Consider the following 18924-nt stretch of genomic DNA (forward strand, 5'->3'; position numbering starts at 1 on the left):
AGTGACTGAACTCCAGGTCACCCCAGTTCAAAAGGTCAGTGTCTTTGTTAGCAATTCGAATTAACCTCAATAGGTTTCTGCAGCCTCTGGCCAACAGTATGCCAGTGATGGAGGGGGTGGATATTGAGTCCAGTTGCAACTGGATTCAATATCCACCCCCTCCATCACTGGATGGTTACAAACCTCTTAAGTGCTGTTGCAGCCGCACCCATGCAGGCGAGAGGCAAATATTCCATTCCCCTCCTGACTTGAGCCCTGTCATTAACAACAATTTGCATTTACGTGCCAGCTGTTAATGTAGTAAATTTACCAACAACAATGTCAATTCAAGTACTTTAACAGGAGCATTAAAAAGAACGGTGGAAGCTGGAAATCTGAACAGAAAAATTTCTGTTGCAATGTTACACTGACAGTTCTTTCACCAGATGTTCGCAGCCCAGCTGTTTTTTTTATAAGAAGGGGGTTGAGGGTGTGTTTATGTAGGGTAAAACCCAAAGAAAACCAAAACCAGTGCCAAATCAAAATTTTATTGTTGTGGTCCAGGATGCACTCCAGCCTCTGCGGTGCCCACCGGTCGCGGAAAGCCTCAAGCGTACCGGTAGACACCGCGTGCTCCATCTCCAGGGCCACCCGGGCGCGGAGAATTCTGCGGCAGGGAGGCAGACAGTCCAAGCAACGGCCCCCACGGGCCACGATCAACCTGGACCTGTGGATGGCCACCTTGGACAAGCCCAGGAGAGGGCCCACAAGGACGTCCACCGACCTGCCCGCCCGCCTCACCGGGCGGCCAAAGATCAGGAGCATGGGACTGAAGTGCAGCCAGAAATTGAGGAGCAGCCCCTCCAAATAATCAAACAGGGGCTGCAGCCTCCCACACCCAGTGAACAAATGAAACATGGACTCGTCCAGGCCGCAGAAATTGCAGGCGGCCTGGGAGTCCGTAAATTGGCATAATCGCCTATTGGACGCGACTGCCCCGTGCAACACTCTCCACCCCAGATCCCCAGTGGGGTACGGGTGGATCCCCCAGAAGAGAGCCCTCCACTGGGGGCCCCCGACCCCAGCCCAGCTGTTTCTTTATTTTTAGGCCCCCCTTTTATAAGAAGGGGGGGTGGGTTTAGGGTGTGTTTATGTGCAACCAAAGAAAACCAAATCCAAGCGTCAAATTAAAATTTTATTATCCTTGTCCAGGATGCACTCCAGTCCCTGCGGTGCCGACCAGTCGCGGAAAGCCTCAAGCATACCGGTAGACACCGCGTGCTCCATCTCCAGGGCCACCCGGGCGCGGAGAATTCCGCAGACGAGAGGCAGACAGTCTGAGCGACCGCCCCCACGGGCCACAACCAACCTGAACCTGTGGATGGCTACCTTGGACAGGCCCACGAGGACGTCCACTGACCTGCCCGCCTCCCCTCCTCCTCACCGGGCGGCCAAAGATCAGGAGCGTGGGACTGAAGTGCAGCCAGAACTTGAGGAGCAGCCCCCCTCCCAAATAATCAAACAGGGGCTGCAGCCTCCCACACCCAGTGAACAAATGAAACGCGGACTCGTCCAGGCCGCAGAAATTGCAGGCGGCCTGGGAGTCCGTAAAATGGCTTAATCGCCTATTGGACGCGACTGCTCTGTGCAACACTCTCCACCCCAGATCCCCAGTGGGGCATGGGTGGATCCCCCAGTAGACAGCCCTCCACTGGGGACCCCTGACCTCAGCCCAGCTGTTTCCACAGCAACAGGCGCGTGCTCAGTGACACCACATGCCAGCGCCTGGGCTGAAAGGCCATGATGTGGAGATGCCGGTGATGGACTGGGGTTGACAATTGTAAAGAATCTTACAACACCAGGTTATAGTCCAACAATTTTATTTGAAAATCACAAGCTTTCGGAGATTATCTCCTTAGTCAGGTGAGCGTGGGACTCCTTGAACGTTTCGCATTTATAGTCAGAGAACAATACCTGGTGATTACAGATAATCTTTCCAACTGCCCGTTGTCAAGGCAATCAAAGTGTTCAGACAGAGAGGTGTTACCTACAGGACCACCGAATATACAAACGGCCAGAACACAAGACAGAGAGAGAGAGGGAGAAACATCCGAAAGGAAGAGAAAGACAGAGAATGACCCGTTGTATTAAAAACAGATAACCTTTATTCGCTGGTGGGGTAACGTGTAGCGTGACATGAACCCAAGATCCCGGTTGAGGCCGTCCTCATGGGTGCGGAACTTGGCTATCAATTTCTGCTCGACGATTTTGCGCTGTCGTGTGTCTCGAAGGCCGCCTTGGAGAACGCTTACCCGCAGGTCGGCGGCTGAATGTCCTTGACTGCTGAAGTGTTCCCCGACTGGGAGGGAACCCTCCTGTCTGGCGATTGCTGCGCGGTGTCCGTTCATCCGTTGTCGCAGCGTCTGCACGGTCTCGCCGATGTACCACGCTCCGGGGCATCCTTTCCTGCGACGTATGAGGTAGACAACGTTGGCCGAGTCACAGGAGTATGAACCGTGCACCTGGTGGGTGGTGTCCTCTCGTGTGATGGTGGTGTCCGTGTCGATGATCTGCCAATGGGTTGCCATGGCAGGGTTGTGTGGTGGGCTGAAAGGGCGAGGAGGGGGCGTGGCTTAACCCCCGACAGCTTCCTATTGGTGGAAGGGCCACGGCGGGGCGTGGCCGACGATGGCCCCGCCCAGCGCGCGGCGGGTGACGGTTGAAAGCGCGAGCGGGAGCGGTTGGCGCCGCTGGTGGAAGATGGCGGCGGCGGGGGCGGCCTGGCTTTGGTGGCTGCTGCTCCTGGTGCTGTGTGCCGGCGCTGCCGGGGAGGAGAATCGGCCCAAGGCCGGCAGGAAGAAGAAGGACATCCGCGATTACAATGACGCCGACATGGCGAGGCTGCTGGAGGAGTGGGAGGTAGGGCGGAGCGGGAACAAGCGAGTGTGTGAGGGGGGGAAAGCCCGCGGCCCGCTACCCGAGGCCCGGCTCTTTAATTGAAGCTAAGGGAAGGGCTTTAATCGTGCGGCCTGGCGGGCTTCAGCGAGGCACGGGGACGGGCACAGGCACAGGCCGCGCTCTCCGGGTACCCTCCCCTCCCACCAAGCAGTGACGGTAGTGGGCCGGCGGGAAGAGCTCAGACCCTGGCCCAGGCCGACTTTTCCCTCCGCAGGCGCCGGCTGAGTCTCCGCTTATATCAATCAGGTTTTCAGCCTGCTGTGTTTTTTTTCGTGTTATTGAATGAAGGAGTCAGAATCGCTAACTGGATTTGAAATATCTTGTCAGTGCTCCTGAACCAGTTTAGAATATAGCTATTTAAATTTAAAGGGGAAATACTTTATGCCTCAATTCTATATATAGAATAAAATACTCCTAGCTTATCTTTGTAGAAATATCAATCAGTGTAGGTCTACAATTTTTATTTGAAATCTACAAGCTTTCGGAGGCTATAACTTGGTGTTGTAAAATTGTTTACAATAATCAGTGTAGGTGCTGGTGTAGAGATCATTGAATCTTGCAGCCCATTGTGCCTGTGCCAGCTCTTTGAAAGAGCTATCTAATTATACCCACTCCCCGCTTTCCCCATAGTCATGAAATTTTTCCTACTCAAGTACTATATGTATCAATTCCCTTTTTAAATGTTACTATTGAACCTTTTTAGTGCATTCCAGATCATCATAACTTGCAGATGATGCTACTGATAAGCTCTATAGAATTTTGTAGCACAGAAGGAAGCCATTTTGCCCATTGTGTTAGTGCTGGCTTTCTGAAAGAGCTAGCTACTTTCTCTATCTTTTTTAAAAAATATATATTTTTCATATATTTATTCCCCTCTTAAAAGATATTATGGATTCTGCTTCCAACACTTTCTAGAAGAGCATTAACCTATCATTTATTCTTTTGGTGATCTTAAAGCTATGCTCACTAGTTACTGATTCACTGACCACTATAGTTATCAGTGGGAACTATGACTTGGGCAAAGAGCCAGTTTGAAGCCACCAGAAACCAGCCAACAGACTGGATCTGAATTCCCAGACTATAGTGTGGTTTCCTGGTGTCCCACAACCCTGAATCAGTTCTTTGGCTTCAAATAGGACATTCCATGTCATTGACAACAACTTACATTAAAAGCTGGTGCATAAATGCAGGAAATATCTCTAGGTGCTCTATGGAGAGAGGATAAAAATAAAGGAATGGAAACTGAGATCAGGTAGGGTGATCAAAGCTTGATTGAAAAGATTAACTTTGAGAAGGTTTTGAGGGATGAAGGGGCTTTGAGGGAGTTCAGGGTGTGGGGATAAAGTGGCTGATGGTTCTGCTAACAATGGTGGGATGCATAAAAGGTCAGGGTAGATGGGTGTGGAAGGGGATGGTAGACTGGAGGATATGGTAGAGATAGGGTAGGTTGTTACTTTGGAAGGATTTGAAGTTGAGAATTTAAAAATAAATGCCTTGGGGGCTGGGGAGCCAGTGTGCATCAGTAAGGAAGGAGGCTGAAGGATGAGCACGATTTGGGATGGGACAGGAGTTGAGCAGCTGAATTTTGGAGTTAAGGATGGAAGATCATCTGAGCAACCAAATAGTGAGGGAGACCCAACTTGAGGATCTCGAAGCAGCAATAAACAGAAATTTCCTGAAAAAATAATTCTGCTAATTTGTATGCTTTGAACAAAAAAATGCTTTCATGATTTTTATTCCCTTTAGTTTGCAAACAATCCATGCAAATACAGTAACCAGTTGCTAAGTTAAACACATGCTGGGAATTTCCTCAATTGCTCCCACTCTGCTGCCAGAAATGCAGTGCAAACCTCGCTTATACATAAACTGGATTTGCATCGCACTTCCGGTAAAGTGCTGCGGCTTTGAGGAAATTACTGAATATTATTTTGTTTAGCAAACAAGATGTTGCAAATTTTCAAGTATTTAACATTTTTATTGTCTGTTTTCAATTATTAACCCTGGGATATTGCAGATAGAGTATTGTTACTGAAACAAAATTTGCATATTGCAGAAATTCTTGTGGGATAATAAAATGTTCTCATGTCGTACAGGTTATTTCTGTATATGTTCAGTATTGACAGAACATGGTCTGTGCTATTGGTGAAGTTTGTTTAAAAAGACAGTGTACTATGGACCCCTTCCACTGTGAACCCTTAAATTACTTAATGCAATATTTGCTTTATGCAAGAGCCCTGTTCAATAGTAAAAGCCTAGAAAATTTGCAAATTGTACAAAATTTTGAAAGCTGCACACCTGATCGGTGATTTGGACATTTTGTCAGTAGAGCATGATGGTGTAAAGTTCAGATTAATCTTCAACAAGTAAAGAATAAGGAAGACCATTTATTCACCAGCAGAAATCTGTATTGCCTTTATCTTTATACAGAAAGATGATGATATAGAAGAAGGGGATCTACCAGAGCACAAGAGAACTTCTCCACCAATAGACTTTTCCAAAATTGATGCCAGCAATCCTGAAAGTCTTCTGAAGGTAACCAAGAAAGGCAAGACGTTAATGATGTTTGTGACTGTGTCTGGGAATCCCACTGAGAAGGACACTGAGGAGATTACCAGCCTTTGGCAGGGCGGTCTGTACAATGCAAACTATGATGTACAAAGGTAAGTGTCTGAACATTGTGGTTAAAAAGTTGTAGATAATTTGGGGATGGACAAAACTAATTATTAAGCTTTATTTTAGGATATTTTGGCAGTGTGGCAGTACTGCTGCATAGTGTCTTTCCAAGTCCATTGATCAGAAAGGATCTCTCGTCTGTGCTGAAATAGCTGCTATCAGAGTGATCATGAGAGCTTTAAAACTGGTCTCTGTGCCCTTGAGCTAATGAATGAAGCAGGGTCTGTTCAGTCTAATCACTATTTGTGATCCCTGCTGAAAAGTGCACATATTAGGTGATGACAGATCAGGCTGCTGTGTCATAACCATCTTGGTTGAATAACCAGCTGTCACTGCAGTCTTTTTTTATTATTTGTTCATGGGATGTGGGCGTCGCTAGCGAGGCCGGCATTTGTTGCCCATCCCTAATTGCCCTTGAGAAGGTGGAGGTGAGCCGCCGCCTTGAACTGCTGCAGTCCATGTAGTGAAGGTTCTCCCACAGTGCTGTTAGGAAGGGAGTTCCAGGATTTTGACCCAGCGACAATGAAGGAACGGCGATATATTTCCAAGTCGGGATGGTGTGTGACTTGGAAGGGAATGTGCAGGTGGTGTTGTTCCCATATACCTGCTGCTTTTGTCCTTCTAGGTGGTCGAGGTCGCGGGTTTGGGAGGTGCTGTCGAAGAAGCCTTGGCGAGTTGCTGCAGTGCATCCTGTGGATGGTACACACTGCAGCCACTGCGCGCCGGTGGTGAAGGGAGTGAATGTTTAGGGTGGTGGATGGGGTGCCAATCAAGCGGGCTGCTTTGTCCTGGATGGTGTCCAGCTTCTTGAGTGTTGTTGGAGCTGCACTCATCCAGGCAAGTGGAGAGTATTCCATCACACTCCTGACTTGTGCCTTGTAGATGGTGGAAAGGCTTTGGGGAGTCAGGAGGTGAGTCACTCACTGCAGAATAACTAGCCCCTGACCTGTTCTTGTAGCCACAGTATCTATATGGCTGGTCCAGTTAAGTTTCTGGTCAATGGTGACCCCCAGGATGTTGATGGTGGGGGATTCGGCGATGGTAATGCTGTTGAATGTCATGGGGAGGTGGTTAGACTCTCTTGTTGGAGATGGTCATTGTCTGGCACGAATGTTACTTGCCACTTGAGCCCAAGCCTGGATGTTGTCCAGGTCTTGCTGCATGCGGGCTCGGACTCCCTCATTATCTGAGGGGTTACGAATGGAACTGAACACTGTGCAATCGTCAGCGAACATCCCCATTTCTGCCCTTTATGATGGAGGGAAGTTCATTGATGAAGCAGCTGAAGATGGTTGGGCCTAGGACACTGCCCTGAGGAACTCCTGCAGCAATGTCCTGGGGCTGAGATGATTGGCCACCAACAACCACTACCATCTTCCTTTGTGCTAGGTATGACTCCAGCCACTGGAGAGTTTTCCCCCTGATTCCCATTGACTTCAATTTTACTCGGGCTCCTTGGTGCCACACTCGATCAAGGGCCTTGATGTCAAGGGCAGTCAGTCTCACCTCACCTCTGGAATTCAGCTGTTTTGTCCATGTTTGGACCAAGGCTGTAATGAGGTCTGGAGCCAAGTGGTCCCGGCGGAACCCAAACTGAGCATCGGTGAGTAAGTGCCGCTTGATAGCACTGTTGACGACACCTTCCATCACTGCTGATGATTCAGAGTAGACTGATGGGGCGGTAATTGGCCGGATTGGATTTGTCCTGTTTTTTGTGGACAGGACATACCTGGGCAATTTTCCACATTGTCGGGTAGATGCCAGTGTTGTAGCTGTACTGGAACAGCTTGGCTAGAAGTGCAGCTAGTTCTGGAGCACAAGTCTTCAGCAATACAGCCGGGATGTTGTCGGGACCCATAGCCTTTGCTGTATCCAGTGCACTCAGCCGTTTCTTGATATCACGTGGAGTGAATCGAATTGGCTGAAGACTGGCTTCTGTGATGGTGGGGATATCGGGAGGAGGCCGAGATGGATCTCCACTCGGCACTTCTGGCTGAAGCTGGTTGCAAACGCTTCAGCCTTGCCTTTTGCACTCACTTGCTGGACTCCGCCATTGTTGAGGATGGGGATGTTTACAGAGCAGCCTCCTCCCGTTAGTTGTTTAATTGTTCACCATCATTCATGACAGGATGTGGCAGGACTGCAGAGCTTTGATCTGATCTGTTGTTTGTGGAATTGCTTAGCTCTGTCTATAGCATGTTGCTTCTGCTGTTTAGCATGCATGTAGTCCTGAGTTGTAGCTTCACCAGGTTGGCACCTCATTTTTAGATATGCCTGGCGCTGCTCCTGGCATGCTCTTCTATACTCCTCATTGAACCAGGGTTGATCCCCTGGCTTGTTGATAATTGTAGTGAGGAATATGCTGGGCCACGAGGTTACAGATTGTGCTGGAATACAATTCTGTTGCTGATGGCCCAAAGCGCCTCATGGATGCCCAGTTTTGAGCTGCTAGATCTGTTCTGAATCTATCCCTGTTAGCATGTTGGATGGTATCCTCAGTGCGAAGACGGGACTTCGTCTCCACGAGGACTGTGCGGTGGTCACTCCTACCAATACTGTAATGGACAGATGCATCTGCGACAGGTAGATTGGTGAGGACGAGGTCAAGTAAGTTTTTCCCCTCGTGTTGGTTCGCTCACCACCTGCCGCAGGCCCAGTCTAGTAGCAATGTCCTTCAGGACTCGGCCAGCTTGGTCAGTAGTGGTGCTGCCGAGCCACTCTTGGTGATGGACATTGAAGTCCCCCACCCAGAGTACATTCTGTGCCCTTGCTACCCTCAGTGCTTCCTCCAAGTGGTGTTCAACATGAAGGAGGACTGATTCATCAGCTGAGGGAGGACGGTAGGTGGTAATCAGCAGGAGGTTTCTTTGCCCATGTTTGACCTGCTGCCATGAGATTTCATGAGGTCCGGAGTCAATGTTGAGGACTCCCAGGGCCACTCCCTCCTGACTGTGTATCACTGTACCGCCACCTCTGGTGGGTCTGTCCTGGTGGGACAGGACATACCCAGGGATGGTGATGGAAGAGTCTGGGACGTTGGCTGAAAAGTATGATTCTGTGAGTATGGCTATGTCAGGCTGTTGCTTGACAGTCTGTGGGACAGCTCTCCCAATCTTGGCACAAGTCCCCAGATGTTAGTGAGGAGGACTTTGCAGGGTTGACTGCGCTTGGTTTGCCGTTATTGTGTTCGGTGCCTAGTGGTCCGTCTGGTTTTATTCTTATGACTTTTTTTAGCAAGATTGTACAACTGAGTGGCTTGCTAGGCCATTTCAGAGGGCAATTAAGAATCAACCACATTGCTGTGGGTCTGGAGTCACATATAGGCCAGACTGGGTAAGGACAGCAGGTTTCCTTCCCTAAAGGACATTAGTGAACCAGATGGGTTTTTATAACAATCCGGTAGTTTCATGGCCACCATTACTGATGCTAGTATTTTAATTCCAGATTTTAATTAATTGAATTTAATTAATTCTTACGCTTGAAGAATTGCTGCTTGGGTGAGGTAGTGGGGGACTGCCAGTATTTTTGGATCTGTACCCCAGTATGGGCCATCACATTGAGAAAATTGGGGGTGGGACTAAAGGTGAATTTTTAAAAGCAACATATTGAAGTTTTTGACAAGTCAACATTTTTATTAGGTAAGGGTATCAAGGGATCTGGATCAAAGACAGGTAAATGGAGTTGTGCTGCAGATCAGCCACGATCTAATTAAATATCTGAGCAGGCTCGAGGGGCTGAATGGCCAACTCCTGTTCCTATATCTAATAAATTGTTGCTGCAAGGCTTAATCGCTGAAACATTCCCTGCATTTGGAGTCGGTGGCTTTTAAGATCATCAAGCTATAAACTGACATGACGCGTTAAACTGAATTTTTTTTTGGAGTCGAATCACTTTGATCTGTGTAAAGATGCGTCACAGGTTGGCACTATGAAACTCTATCAATAAGTACCAACGTGTTGGAGGTGCCGTCTTTCGGATGAGGCGTTAAACCAGGGCCCTTGTCTGCCCTCGGGTAAAAGAGTCCTTGGTGCTATTCGAAGAAGAGCAGGGGAGTTTTCCCTGGTGTCCTGGTCAATATTTATCCCCAACCAACATCACTAAAACAGATTATCTGGTCGTTATCTCATTGCTGTTTGTGGAACCTTGCTGTGTGCAAACAGGCTGATGCATTTCCTACATTACAAGTGACCTACACTTCAAGGGTACTTCATTGGCTGTAAAGTGCTTTGGGATATCCCGAGACCCCGAAATCCCTATGTTGTCTGCCTCTTGGTTCTGGCCCGCACCTCAGACTGTTGCTGTTGTCCAAATGAATGCACCTTGTGCTTTAGCTTTAGCTTTAGCTTTAGGCACCATCCAGAGTTCCTGCTTGGCTACTACTGAATGTGTCTCGTCCTCCAGCCTTAAGTACCATCCATCGTTCCTTCTTGGAACACTCCGACCGGTTTCGCCGCCTTGCGGCTCCTCAGGGAGTTACAAAACGCATGTTCGTTTTTTTTTCTTTCACAAATATAATGATCCTGAGATTATTTGATGAAGTTGATTAATTTATTGCTAGTTTAAACTGTAATGCTGTCCTGAAACAAATAATCTGGTAGGCAGAAGGATTGAGTAAATCATAAAACCTGTCTCTGCTTGTCTTTTTAAAAAGACGATAAGTCATTACAGAAGATGAGAACATCTCCTGTCTCCGCCTCAGCTAACCTGCTAAAACCTTCATCCATGCCTTTGTTACATCTAGACTTGACTATTCCAATGCTCTCCTGGCCAGCATCCATAAACTTGAGCTCACCCAAAACTCTTGCTGCCTGTAGTCTAACTTGCACCAGGTCCCATTCACCCATCACCCCTGTGCTTGCTGTCCTACATTGGCACCCAGTCTGGCAACCCCTTGATTTTAAAATTCTCATCCTTGTTTTCAAATCTCTCCATGGCCTCGCCCATCCCTATCTCTGTAACTTTTTCCAGCCCTGCAACCCTCCGAGATCTCTAGGCTTCTCCAATTCTGGCCTCTTACGCATCCCTGATTTTTTAAAAAAATCGCTCCACCATTGGTGGCTGTTCCTTCTGCTGCCTAGGCCCTAAGCTCTGGCATTCCCTCCCTAAAATTCTCTACCTCCTCCTTTTAAGACACTCCTTGAAACTTACCTCTTTGACCAAGCCTGTCTTAATATCTCCTTCTGTGGCTTGGTGTCAAATTTTGTTTGATAATGCCCCTGTGAAGCGCCTTGAGACGTTTTTACTATGTTAAAGGTGCTATATTAATGCAAATTGTTGTGAAACACTAGTCTGTAAGCTTGCTGGGTATAGCTCCAATAATAATGGTATGTCCATCAGGGTTAAAGCAAGTATTGGTTAATTTAAGGAGTTGGAGTCTATAGCAGATATTTAAGTTATTTCATGTCTTTTCCTCAAAAGAAAGAGGAAAAATACTGAAATCCATTGGTAGAGGAGCTAGCAGAATGCAAATAATAGTTTATATGGTTATAAAAAGAAACCAAAGCGCAAAATACTGGAAATACTCCAGGACAAGCAGCATCCTTCATCAAAACTCGCACCGGTAACACTAACTCCTGTTCTCCATGGATCTGCTTGATATATGGAACGTTTCCAGCATTTCCTGTCATTATTTCAGATTTCTAGCATCTGCAGTTTTTTTAATATGATTATATAAAAAAAGTGATCTCTTAAAATGGACCAATTATTGGGACAATTTGAGCACAAGGGCCTTTAAAGTAGACTGGTCTGAAACTAGTGAGTTAGTGAGCTAATACTATTTTTTAATTTAAAAAAAATAGTGGTAACAGGAAGCTGTGATTTGCGATGAATGAAGAGCAGCTATCAGATCAGTAAACTGACTTTTTTTTGTACAGTTACTAAATTCAAGACCGGTTCCTGGGGATTGGAAAGTGTTAACATGAAAGCGTTATTTAAAAAAGGCTTGAAACACATACCTGTACACTAAAGCAATGAATGTAACATCAACTATACAGAAAAAAGTTGAGATGACCTTGAGAGATCTAGCAAGTGAACATTTAGAAAAGCATAACTTGTTGAAGGGCAGTCAACATAGAAAAGGGAAGTTTAACTAACTTGGAGATTCTTAAAATGTTACTGAACTGAGGTGGAAACTAAAGAAAAATGACAAACACTTGGTGGTCTGAGTAAACCCAGAGTGAGTTATCCCTAATCATAGCTAATTCTGAAGTAGAGTTTGTTTTTTAATTGAAAGAATAGTAGTAAAGGGAAATTGATTGGCGATGAATGAAACAGAGGTAGCAGATCAGTAAGCTGATTAAATATTTATCAGCTTTTATCGTGGTAAATTCAAAATGCTTATGGGACTTGAAAGTCATGGTGGTTTGTTTAGTAAGATCTATATAATATCTTTGTTTAATTATTTATCTGCTTATGTGGCTTTGATCATAATTGCAGTGGTACAGATTAAATAGTTTCCTTCTGATTGTCACTTTTTGCATTTAATTCAAATTACTGGATGACTTTTTTAAGCAACAAAAATGACAGTAAATTAGGAATGATCAGATAATTTGCATTAAATCTCTTGATTTGATTTAAGAGGAGTAGACTGTACTGGCCTTCAGTCTCAGCAGGAATAAGATTTTCCCAAGGTGCTGGTCTAATGGCAAATTAACATTTTGTTCTGAGGTCCAAAATATTTATTGCATATTTAGCATTAGTGAGGTACAGCAAGCTTTATGGGCTTGAGCTGCAAGGCAGCCTTACTACAGATTGTTTTTGATTTGTTGTTGATTTCATTACTCTGCTGAAACTGATTACCCTTTAACTGTGCAACAGTTTATTTCGTAGCCATTGTCCTGTGATGTGAACACGGTCACATTAGGATTTCAGTTAACGTAAGATAAGAACATAAGAAATGGGAACAGGAGTGGGCCATACGGCGCCTCGAGCCTGCTCCGCCATTTATCAAGATCATGGCTGATCTTTGACCTCAATTCCACTTTCCTGCCCGATCCCTTGATTCCCCGAGAGTCAAAATCTATCGATCTGAGTCTTGAATGTACTCACTGAGCATCCACAGCCCTCTGGGGTAGAGAATTCCAAAGATTCACAATGCTCTGAGTGAAGAAATTCCTCCTCATCTTAATGCTAAATATCTGACCCCTTATCCTGCGACTATGCCCCCTAGTTCTAAACTCTCCAGCCAGGGGCAAAAGCCTCTCAGCATCTACCCTGTCAAGCTCTCTCAGAATCTTATATGTTTCAATGAGATCACCTCTCATTCTTCTAAACTCCAGCGAGTATAGGCCCATTCTACTCAATCTCTCCTCATAGGACAACCCTCTTGTCCCAGGAATCAATCTGGTGCACCTTTGTTGCACTGTTTCTAAGGCAGGTATATCCTTCCTTAGGTAAGGAGACCAAAATTGTGCACAGTACTGCAGGTGTGGTATCACCAAAGCCCTGTACAATTGCAGCAAGACTCCCTTACTCTTGTACTCCCATCCCCTTGCAGTAAAGACCAACATACCATTTGCCTTCCTAATTGCTTGCTGTACCTGCATGTTAACTGTGTGTTTTGTGTACAAGGGCACCCAAATCCCTCTGAACACCAACATTTAATAGTTTCTCACCATTGTAAAAAAAATTCAGTTTTTCTGTTCTTCCTTCCAAAGTGACTAATTTCACATTTCCCCACATTATACTCCATCTGCCACGTTCTTGCCCACTCACTCAACCTATCTATATCCCTTTGCAGCCTCTTTGTGTCCTCCTCACAGCTTACTTTCTCACCTAGCTTTGTATTGTCAGCAAACTTGGATACATTACATTCAGTCCCTTCATCAAAGTCATTAATATAGATTGTAAACAGCTGAGGCCCAAGCACTGATCCTGGCAGCACCCCACTAGTTACAGACTGCCAACCTGAAAATGACCCATTTATTCCTACTGTTTTCTGTCCATTAACCAATCCTCTATCCACGCTGACATGTCACCCCCAACCCCATGAGCCCTTATCTTGTGTAACAACCTATTGTGTGGCACCTTATCAATGCCTTTTGAAAATCCAAATATACTACATCCTCTGGTACTTCTTTATCTATCTTGATAGTTACATCCTGAAAAAAAAACTCCAGTAGATTTGTCAAACATGATCTCCCTTTCAGAAAACCATGTTGACTCTGCCTAATCATATTATGATTCTCTAAGTGCCCCATTACCATGTCCTCAATAGATTCCAGCATTTTCCTGATGACTAATGTCAGGCTAACTGGCCTGTGATTCCCTGTTTTCACCCTCCTTTCTTGAACGGTGGTGTTACATTTGCTACCTTCAAATCCAGTGGGACAGTTCTGGAATCTAGGGAATTTTGGAAGATCGCAACCAATGCAGCTACCTCTTTTTGAACCCTAGGATGTAGGTGATCTGGTTCAGGGGATTTGTCAGCTTTTAGTCCCATTAATTTCTCCAGTACTTTTTCTTCACTAACATTAACTACTTTAAGTTCCTCACTGTCACTAGATCCTTGGTTCCCCACAATTTCTGGTATTTTTTTGTGTCTTCTACTGTGAAGACAAATACAAAATATTTGTTCAACGTCCCTGCCGTTTCCTTATTCCCCATTATAACTTCTCTTGTCTCAGCCTCTAAGGGACCCATGTTTACTTTTGCTACTTTTCCTTTTTACATACTTGTAGAAGCTCTTACAATCTGTTATATTGTTAATTTACTCATTCTATTTTCTTTGGGAGAGTTTTAGAAACCAGTAATCGTCAGACTTATTACTCTTGGCAACCTTAAGCTTCTTTAGTCTAATACTATCCTTAACTACTTTTAGTTAGCCACGGATGGATCACTTTTCCCGTGGGGATTTTATTCCTTGATGGAATGTATATTTGTTGAGAATTATGAAATATTGCTTATCTACAGTCATCTTTTAATCTAATTTCCCAATCAACCATAGCCAACTCCCCCCCCCCCCCCCCCCCCTCCCCCTCATATCTATGTAATTGGCTTTTAGTTTAAAACTCTCAATTCGGACTTAAGTATGTCACTCTCGAACTCAATATGAAATTCATCACATTGTGATCACTCTTCCCCAGAGGATCCCTTACTATGAGATTGCTAGTTAACCCTGTCTCATTACACAAGACAAGATCTTAAAATAGCCTGTTCCCTCGTAGGTTCCACAACATATTGTTCGAAGAAACTGTCTCGAATGCATTCCATGAACTCGTCCTCTAAACTATTTTTGCCAATTTGATTTGCCCAGTCTAAATGAAGATTAAAGTCCCCCATGATTATTGCATTACCTTTGTTACAAGCTCCTCATTTCTTGATTAATACTCTGTCCAATAGTATAGCTACTATTAGGGGGCCCATAAACTACTCCCACCAGTGTTCTCTGCCCCTTGTTAATTCTTATCTCCACGCATACTGATTCTATTTTCTGATCTTCCGAGCCAAGATCCTTTCTCAATACTGTCTGTCATCCTTTATTATCAGGGCTCTCTGCCCGCCCCTTTTCCATTTTGTAAAGTCAAGTACCTTGGAGTATTTAGTTCCCAACCGTGGTCACCTTGCAACCACATCTCAGTAATGGCTACTAGATCAAACCCATTTATCTTTGTGCCATTAATTTGTCTATCTTGTTACGAATGCTTTGTGCATTTAGATAAAGTGCCTTTAATTTTACTTTTACTATTTTTCCCTGATTTGACTTTTCACTTATGCACTATTACAGTTAAACTCTGTCCCTTCCTGACTCATTCTGCATATTTTTACCCAAATTGCCAACTGCTGTATGGCCTTGACTTTTCTCTTTAGTTTTATAAATTTACTCTTGCCCAAACCCTCTTCTCTTCACACGCCCCCCCCCCCCCCCCGCCCCCGGCTTTTTAATTTAAAGCTCTATCTACCGCCCTAGTTATTCGATTCACCAGGACACTGGTCCCAGCCCAGTTTAAGTGGAGCCTATCCCAATGGAACAGCTCCCTCTTTTCCCAGTACTGGTGCTGCCCCATGATTCAAATCCCCTGTCTCTCACACCACTCTTTGACCCTATGATCTGTTTGACCCTATGCCAATTTGCATGTGGCTCAGGTAGTAATCCAGAGATTATTACCTTTTTGAGGTTCTGCTTATTAATTGGGACTCAAACTCACTCAGCAGAACCTAGTTCTACCCATTTCATTGGTTTTAACATGGACCACGACAACTGGATCCCTCCCTTCATGCTCCAAGTTCTTCAGCCACGAGGAGATACCCTTAACCCTGGCACCGGACAGGCAACACAGCCTTCGGGACTCCCAGTTGCAGCTGCAGAGAACAGTATCTATCCCTCTGACTATACTGTCTCCTACCACGTTCCTTTTTACTTCCCCTGCTTGAATAGCCTCCTGTACCACAGTGCCGAGGTCAATTTGACCATCCTCCCTGCAGTCTTTGTTCTCATCCACACAGGTAAATCTAAACTACTACCTAACCTAAGGGGTGTGACTGCCTTCTGGATCAAAGTGTCCAGATAACTCTTGCCCTCCTTGATGCATCGCAATGTCAGCAGCTCAGACTCTAGTTCAACAACTCTGAGCCGAAGTTCCTAGAGTTGCAGACATTTACTGCAGATGTGGTTGCCAGGGATCACGCTGGTCTCCACCAACTCCCACATGCTGCAGTTACGACACTCCACCTGCCCTGACATCCCTATGTAACCTTGTTTTATATATTTAATTAGTTAATATTTTTATTCACTTTTTAGTTTTATTAACTAGTTTATCTAGGTAATTAATAAAGTAAGTTTCCTAGCTCTTAGTTTAAACCACCGTCCTAGCTTAGAGTCACCTACCTGCTGTCCTGTGAGATCACTCCTTGATTTTTGTTTTTGATTTCACCTTTAAATGGGGTGTTGATTCTGCTGCTGCCGCTCTTTAAATCTCAAGTGTAATGAATGGTGACCATTTGAAATTCTTATACTATATACACCTGAGCTCTAGAAAAACAGTATAATTAGAATCCTGTTCTTTCCAACATGGATTGTGATTGAAGGAGCTTTGAGTTGTGTAACATTTGAGTGAACTGAGGTTGCAATAATTGGACCAGTTTGAGGTGATGAGTATCTCAAGTTTATTAGCACAACATTAAATAGTATTGGCTTGAGTTTGCAATTTTTCCAATAACTTTTTTTATTTATAAGATTAATCCCTCATTGAACACATTTACAACATTTGTGATCATTCCTTTGTATCATACAATCATTCCGTTACCATTATTAGCTTCAGAAGTTAAAGTTTAATTTGTCTCCAATGAACTTCAAAAACTGGTTTAAAAAATGCCATCCTCGAATAATAGAGCCCCATGGGATTCCTATTCTCACTCCTCGACTCCTCGACCCCCCCCCCCCCAAAACCCAGCAAGAAAACCTCGCACAACTGTCGAACAGAGTGCTTGAAATCATTTAACTGCAGACATAACACTAGTAAATGGGACAGAGTCTTGTCCTCTGTCCCGCACGCTGGGCAGGTTGCTGCCTCCACTTGACCCATCTTGCATAAACAGTCATAGTAAAAATCCGGTTGTGGGCCAATTTAAAATCAGTTCAATCCACTCTGGACATTTAAAATTCACCCACACTCCTTTTCCAAATCCTGTTCATAGAATCATAGAAACGTTACAGCACGGAAGGCAGCCATTCAGCCCATCAAGCCCAGCCCAGCTAGTCCCACTCCCCCATCCTATCCCCATAGCCCTGCTTTGAAAGCCATGATTGAATCTGCCTGCATCACCCCCTCGGGCAGTGCATTCCAGATCGTAACCACTCACTTTTTAAAAAAAATGTTTTTTTCTCCATGTCGCCTTTGGTTCTTTTGCCAGTTACTTTAAACCTATGTCCTCTGGTTCTTGACCCTTCTGCCAATGAGAACAGTTTCTCTCTATCTACTCTGTCCAGACCCTTCATTATTTTGAATACCCCTATCAAATCTCCTCTCAACCCTCTCTCTGTTTCAAGGAGAACAATCCCAGCTTCTCCAGTCTATCCACAGAAGTAAAGTCCCTCATCCCTGGAATCATTCTACTAAATCTCTTCTGCACCCTCTAAGGCCTTCACATCTTTCCTAAAGTGCAGTGCCCAGAACTGAACACACTTCTCTCTCCAGTTGTGGCCGAACCAGTGTTTTATAAAGGTGGTTCTTAACCTCCTTGCTTTTGTACTCTCTGCCTCTATTTATAAAGCCCACGATCCTGTATGCTTTCTTAACCTACCCTGCCACCACCCTCTATTTGTGTGCATATGCCCCCAGATCTCTCTTCCTGCACTCCTTTTAGAATTGTACCCTTTAGTTTATATTGCCTCTCCTTGTTTTTCCTACCAAAATGTATCACTTCACACTTTTCTGCGTTAAATTTCATCTGCCATGTATCTGTCCTCTTGAAGTCTATCAGTATCCTCCTCACAGTTCACTACACTTGCAAGTTTTGTGTCGTCTGCAAATTTTGAAATTGTGCCTTGTACACCCAAGTCCAAGTCATTAATATATATCAAGAAAAGTAGTGGTCCTTGTACCGACTCCTGGAGAACACCACTGTATACCTCCCTCCAGTCTGGAAAAACAACCGTTCACCACTACACTCTGTTTCGTGTTACTTAGCCAATTTTGTATCCATGCTGCCACTGCCCCTTTTATTCCATGGGCTTCAATTTTGATGACAAGCCTATTATGCGGCACTTTATCAAACTCCTTTTGGAAGTCCATATACACCACGTCAACTGCATTGACCTCACTGTTACCTCATCAAAAAACGCTACCAAGTTAGTTAAACACGATTTGCCTTTAACAAGTTAAAGTCCAGTGTTTTTTTATTCGTTCATGGGATGTGGGCGTCGCTGTCCAGGCCGGCATTTATTGCCCATCCCTAATTGCCCTTGAGAAGGTGGTGGTGAGCCGCCTTCTTGAACCGCTGCAGTCCGTGAGGTGAAGGTTCTCCCACACTGCTGTTAGGAAGGGAGTTCCAGGATTTTGACCCAGCGACGATGAAGGAGCGGCAATATATTTTCAAGTTGGGATGGTGTGTGACTTGGAGGGGAACATGCAGGTGGTGGTGTTCCCATGTAGCTGCTGCTGTTGTCCTTCTAGTTGGTAGAGGTTGCGGGTTTGGGAGGTGCTGTTGAAGCCTTGGTGAGTTGCTGCAGTGCATCCTGTGGATGGTACACATTGCAGCCACAGTGCGCCGGTGGTGAAGGGAGTGAATGTTTAGGGTGGTGGATGGGGTGCCAATCAAGCGGGCTGCTATATCTTGGATGGTGTCGAGCTTCTTGAGTGTTGTTGGAGCTGCACT

The 18924-nt window shown here is 45.2% G+C and overlaps 1 protein-coding gene across 1 annotated transcript in view; it reads left to right on the forward strand.

Moving 5' to 3' along the window:
• Nucleotides 1-2694: 2694 nt before the first annotated feature.
• The window catches only part of mesd (mesoderm development LRP chaperone), a 28482-nt gene continuing 12252 nt past the window's right edge, over nucleotides 2695-18924 (forward strand). The window contains exons 1-2 of the mRNA XM_067971620.1: nucleotides 2695-2898; nucleotides 5365-5597. Of these exons, the coding sequence (XP_067827721.1) occupies nucleotides 2740-2898; nucleotides 5365-5597 (392 nt within the window). The 5' untranslated portion in view covers nucleotides 2695-2739. The remainder of the gene's footprint in view (nucleotides 2899-5364; nucleotides 5598-18924) is intronic.

This window comes from Heptranchias perlo, chromosome 34 (genome assembly GCF_035084215.1).
Source record: "Heptranchias perlo isolate sHepPer1 chromosome 34, sHepPer1.hap1, whole genome shotgun sequence".
Taxonomy (NCBI): Eukaryota; Metazoa; Chordata; class Chondrichthyes; order Hexanchiformes; family Hexanchidae; genus Heptranchias; species Heptranchias perlo.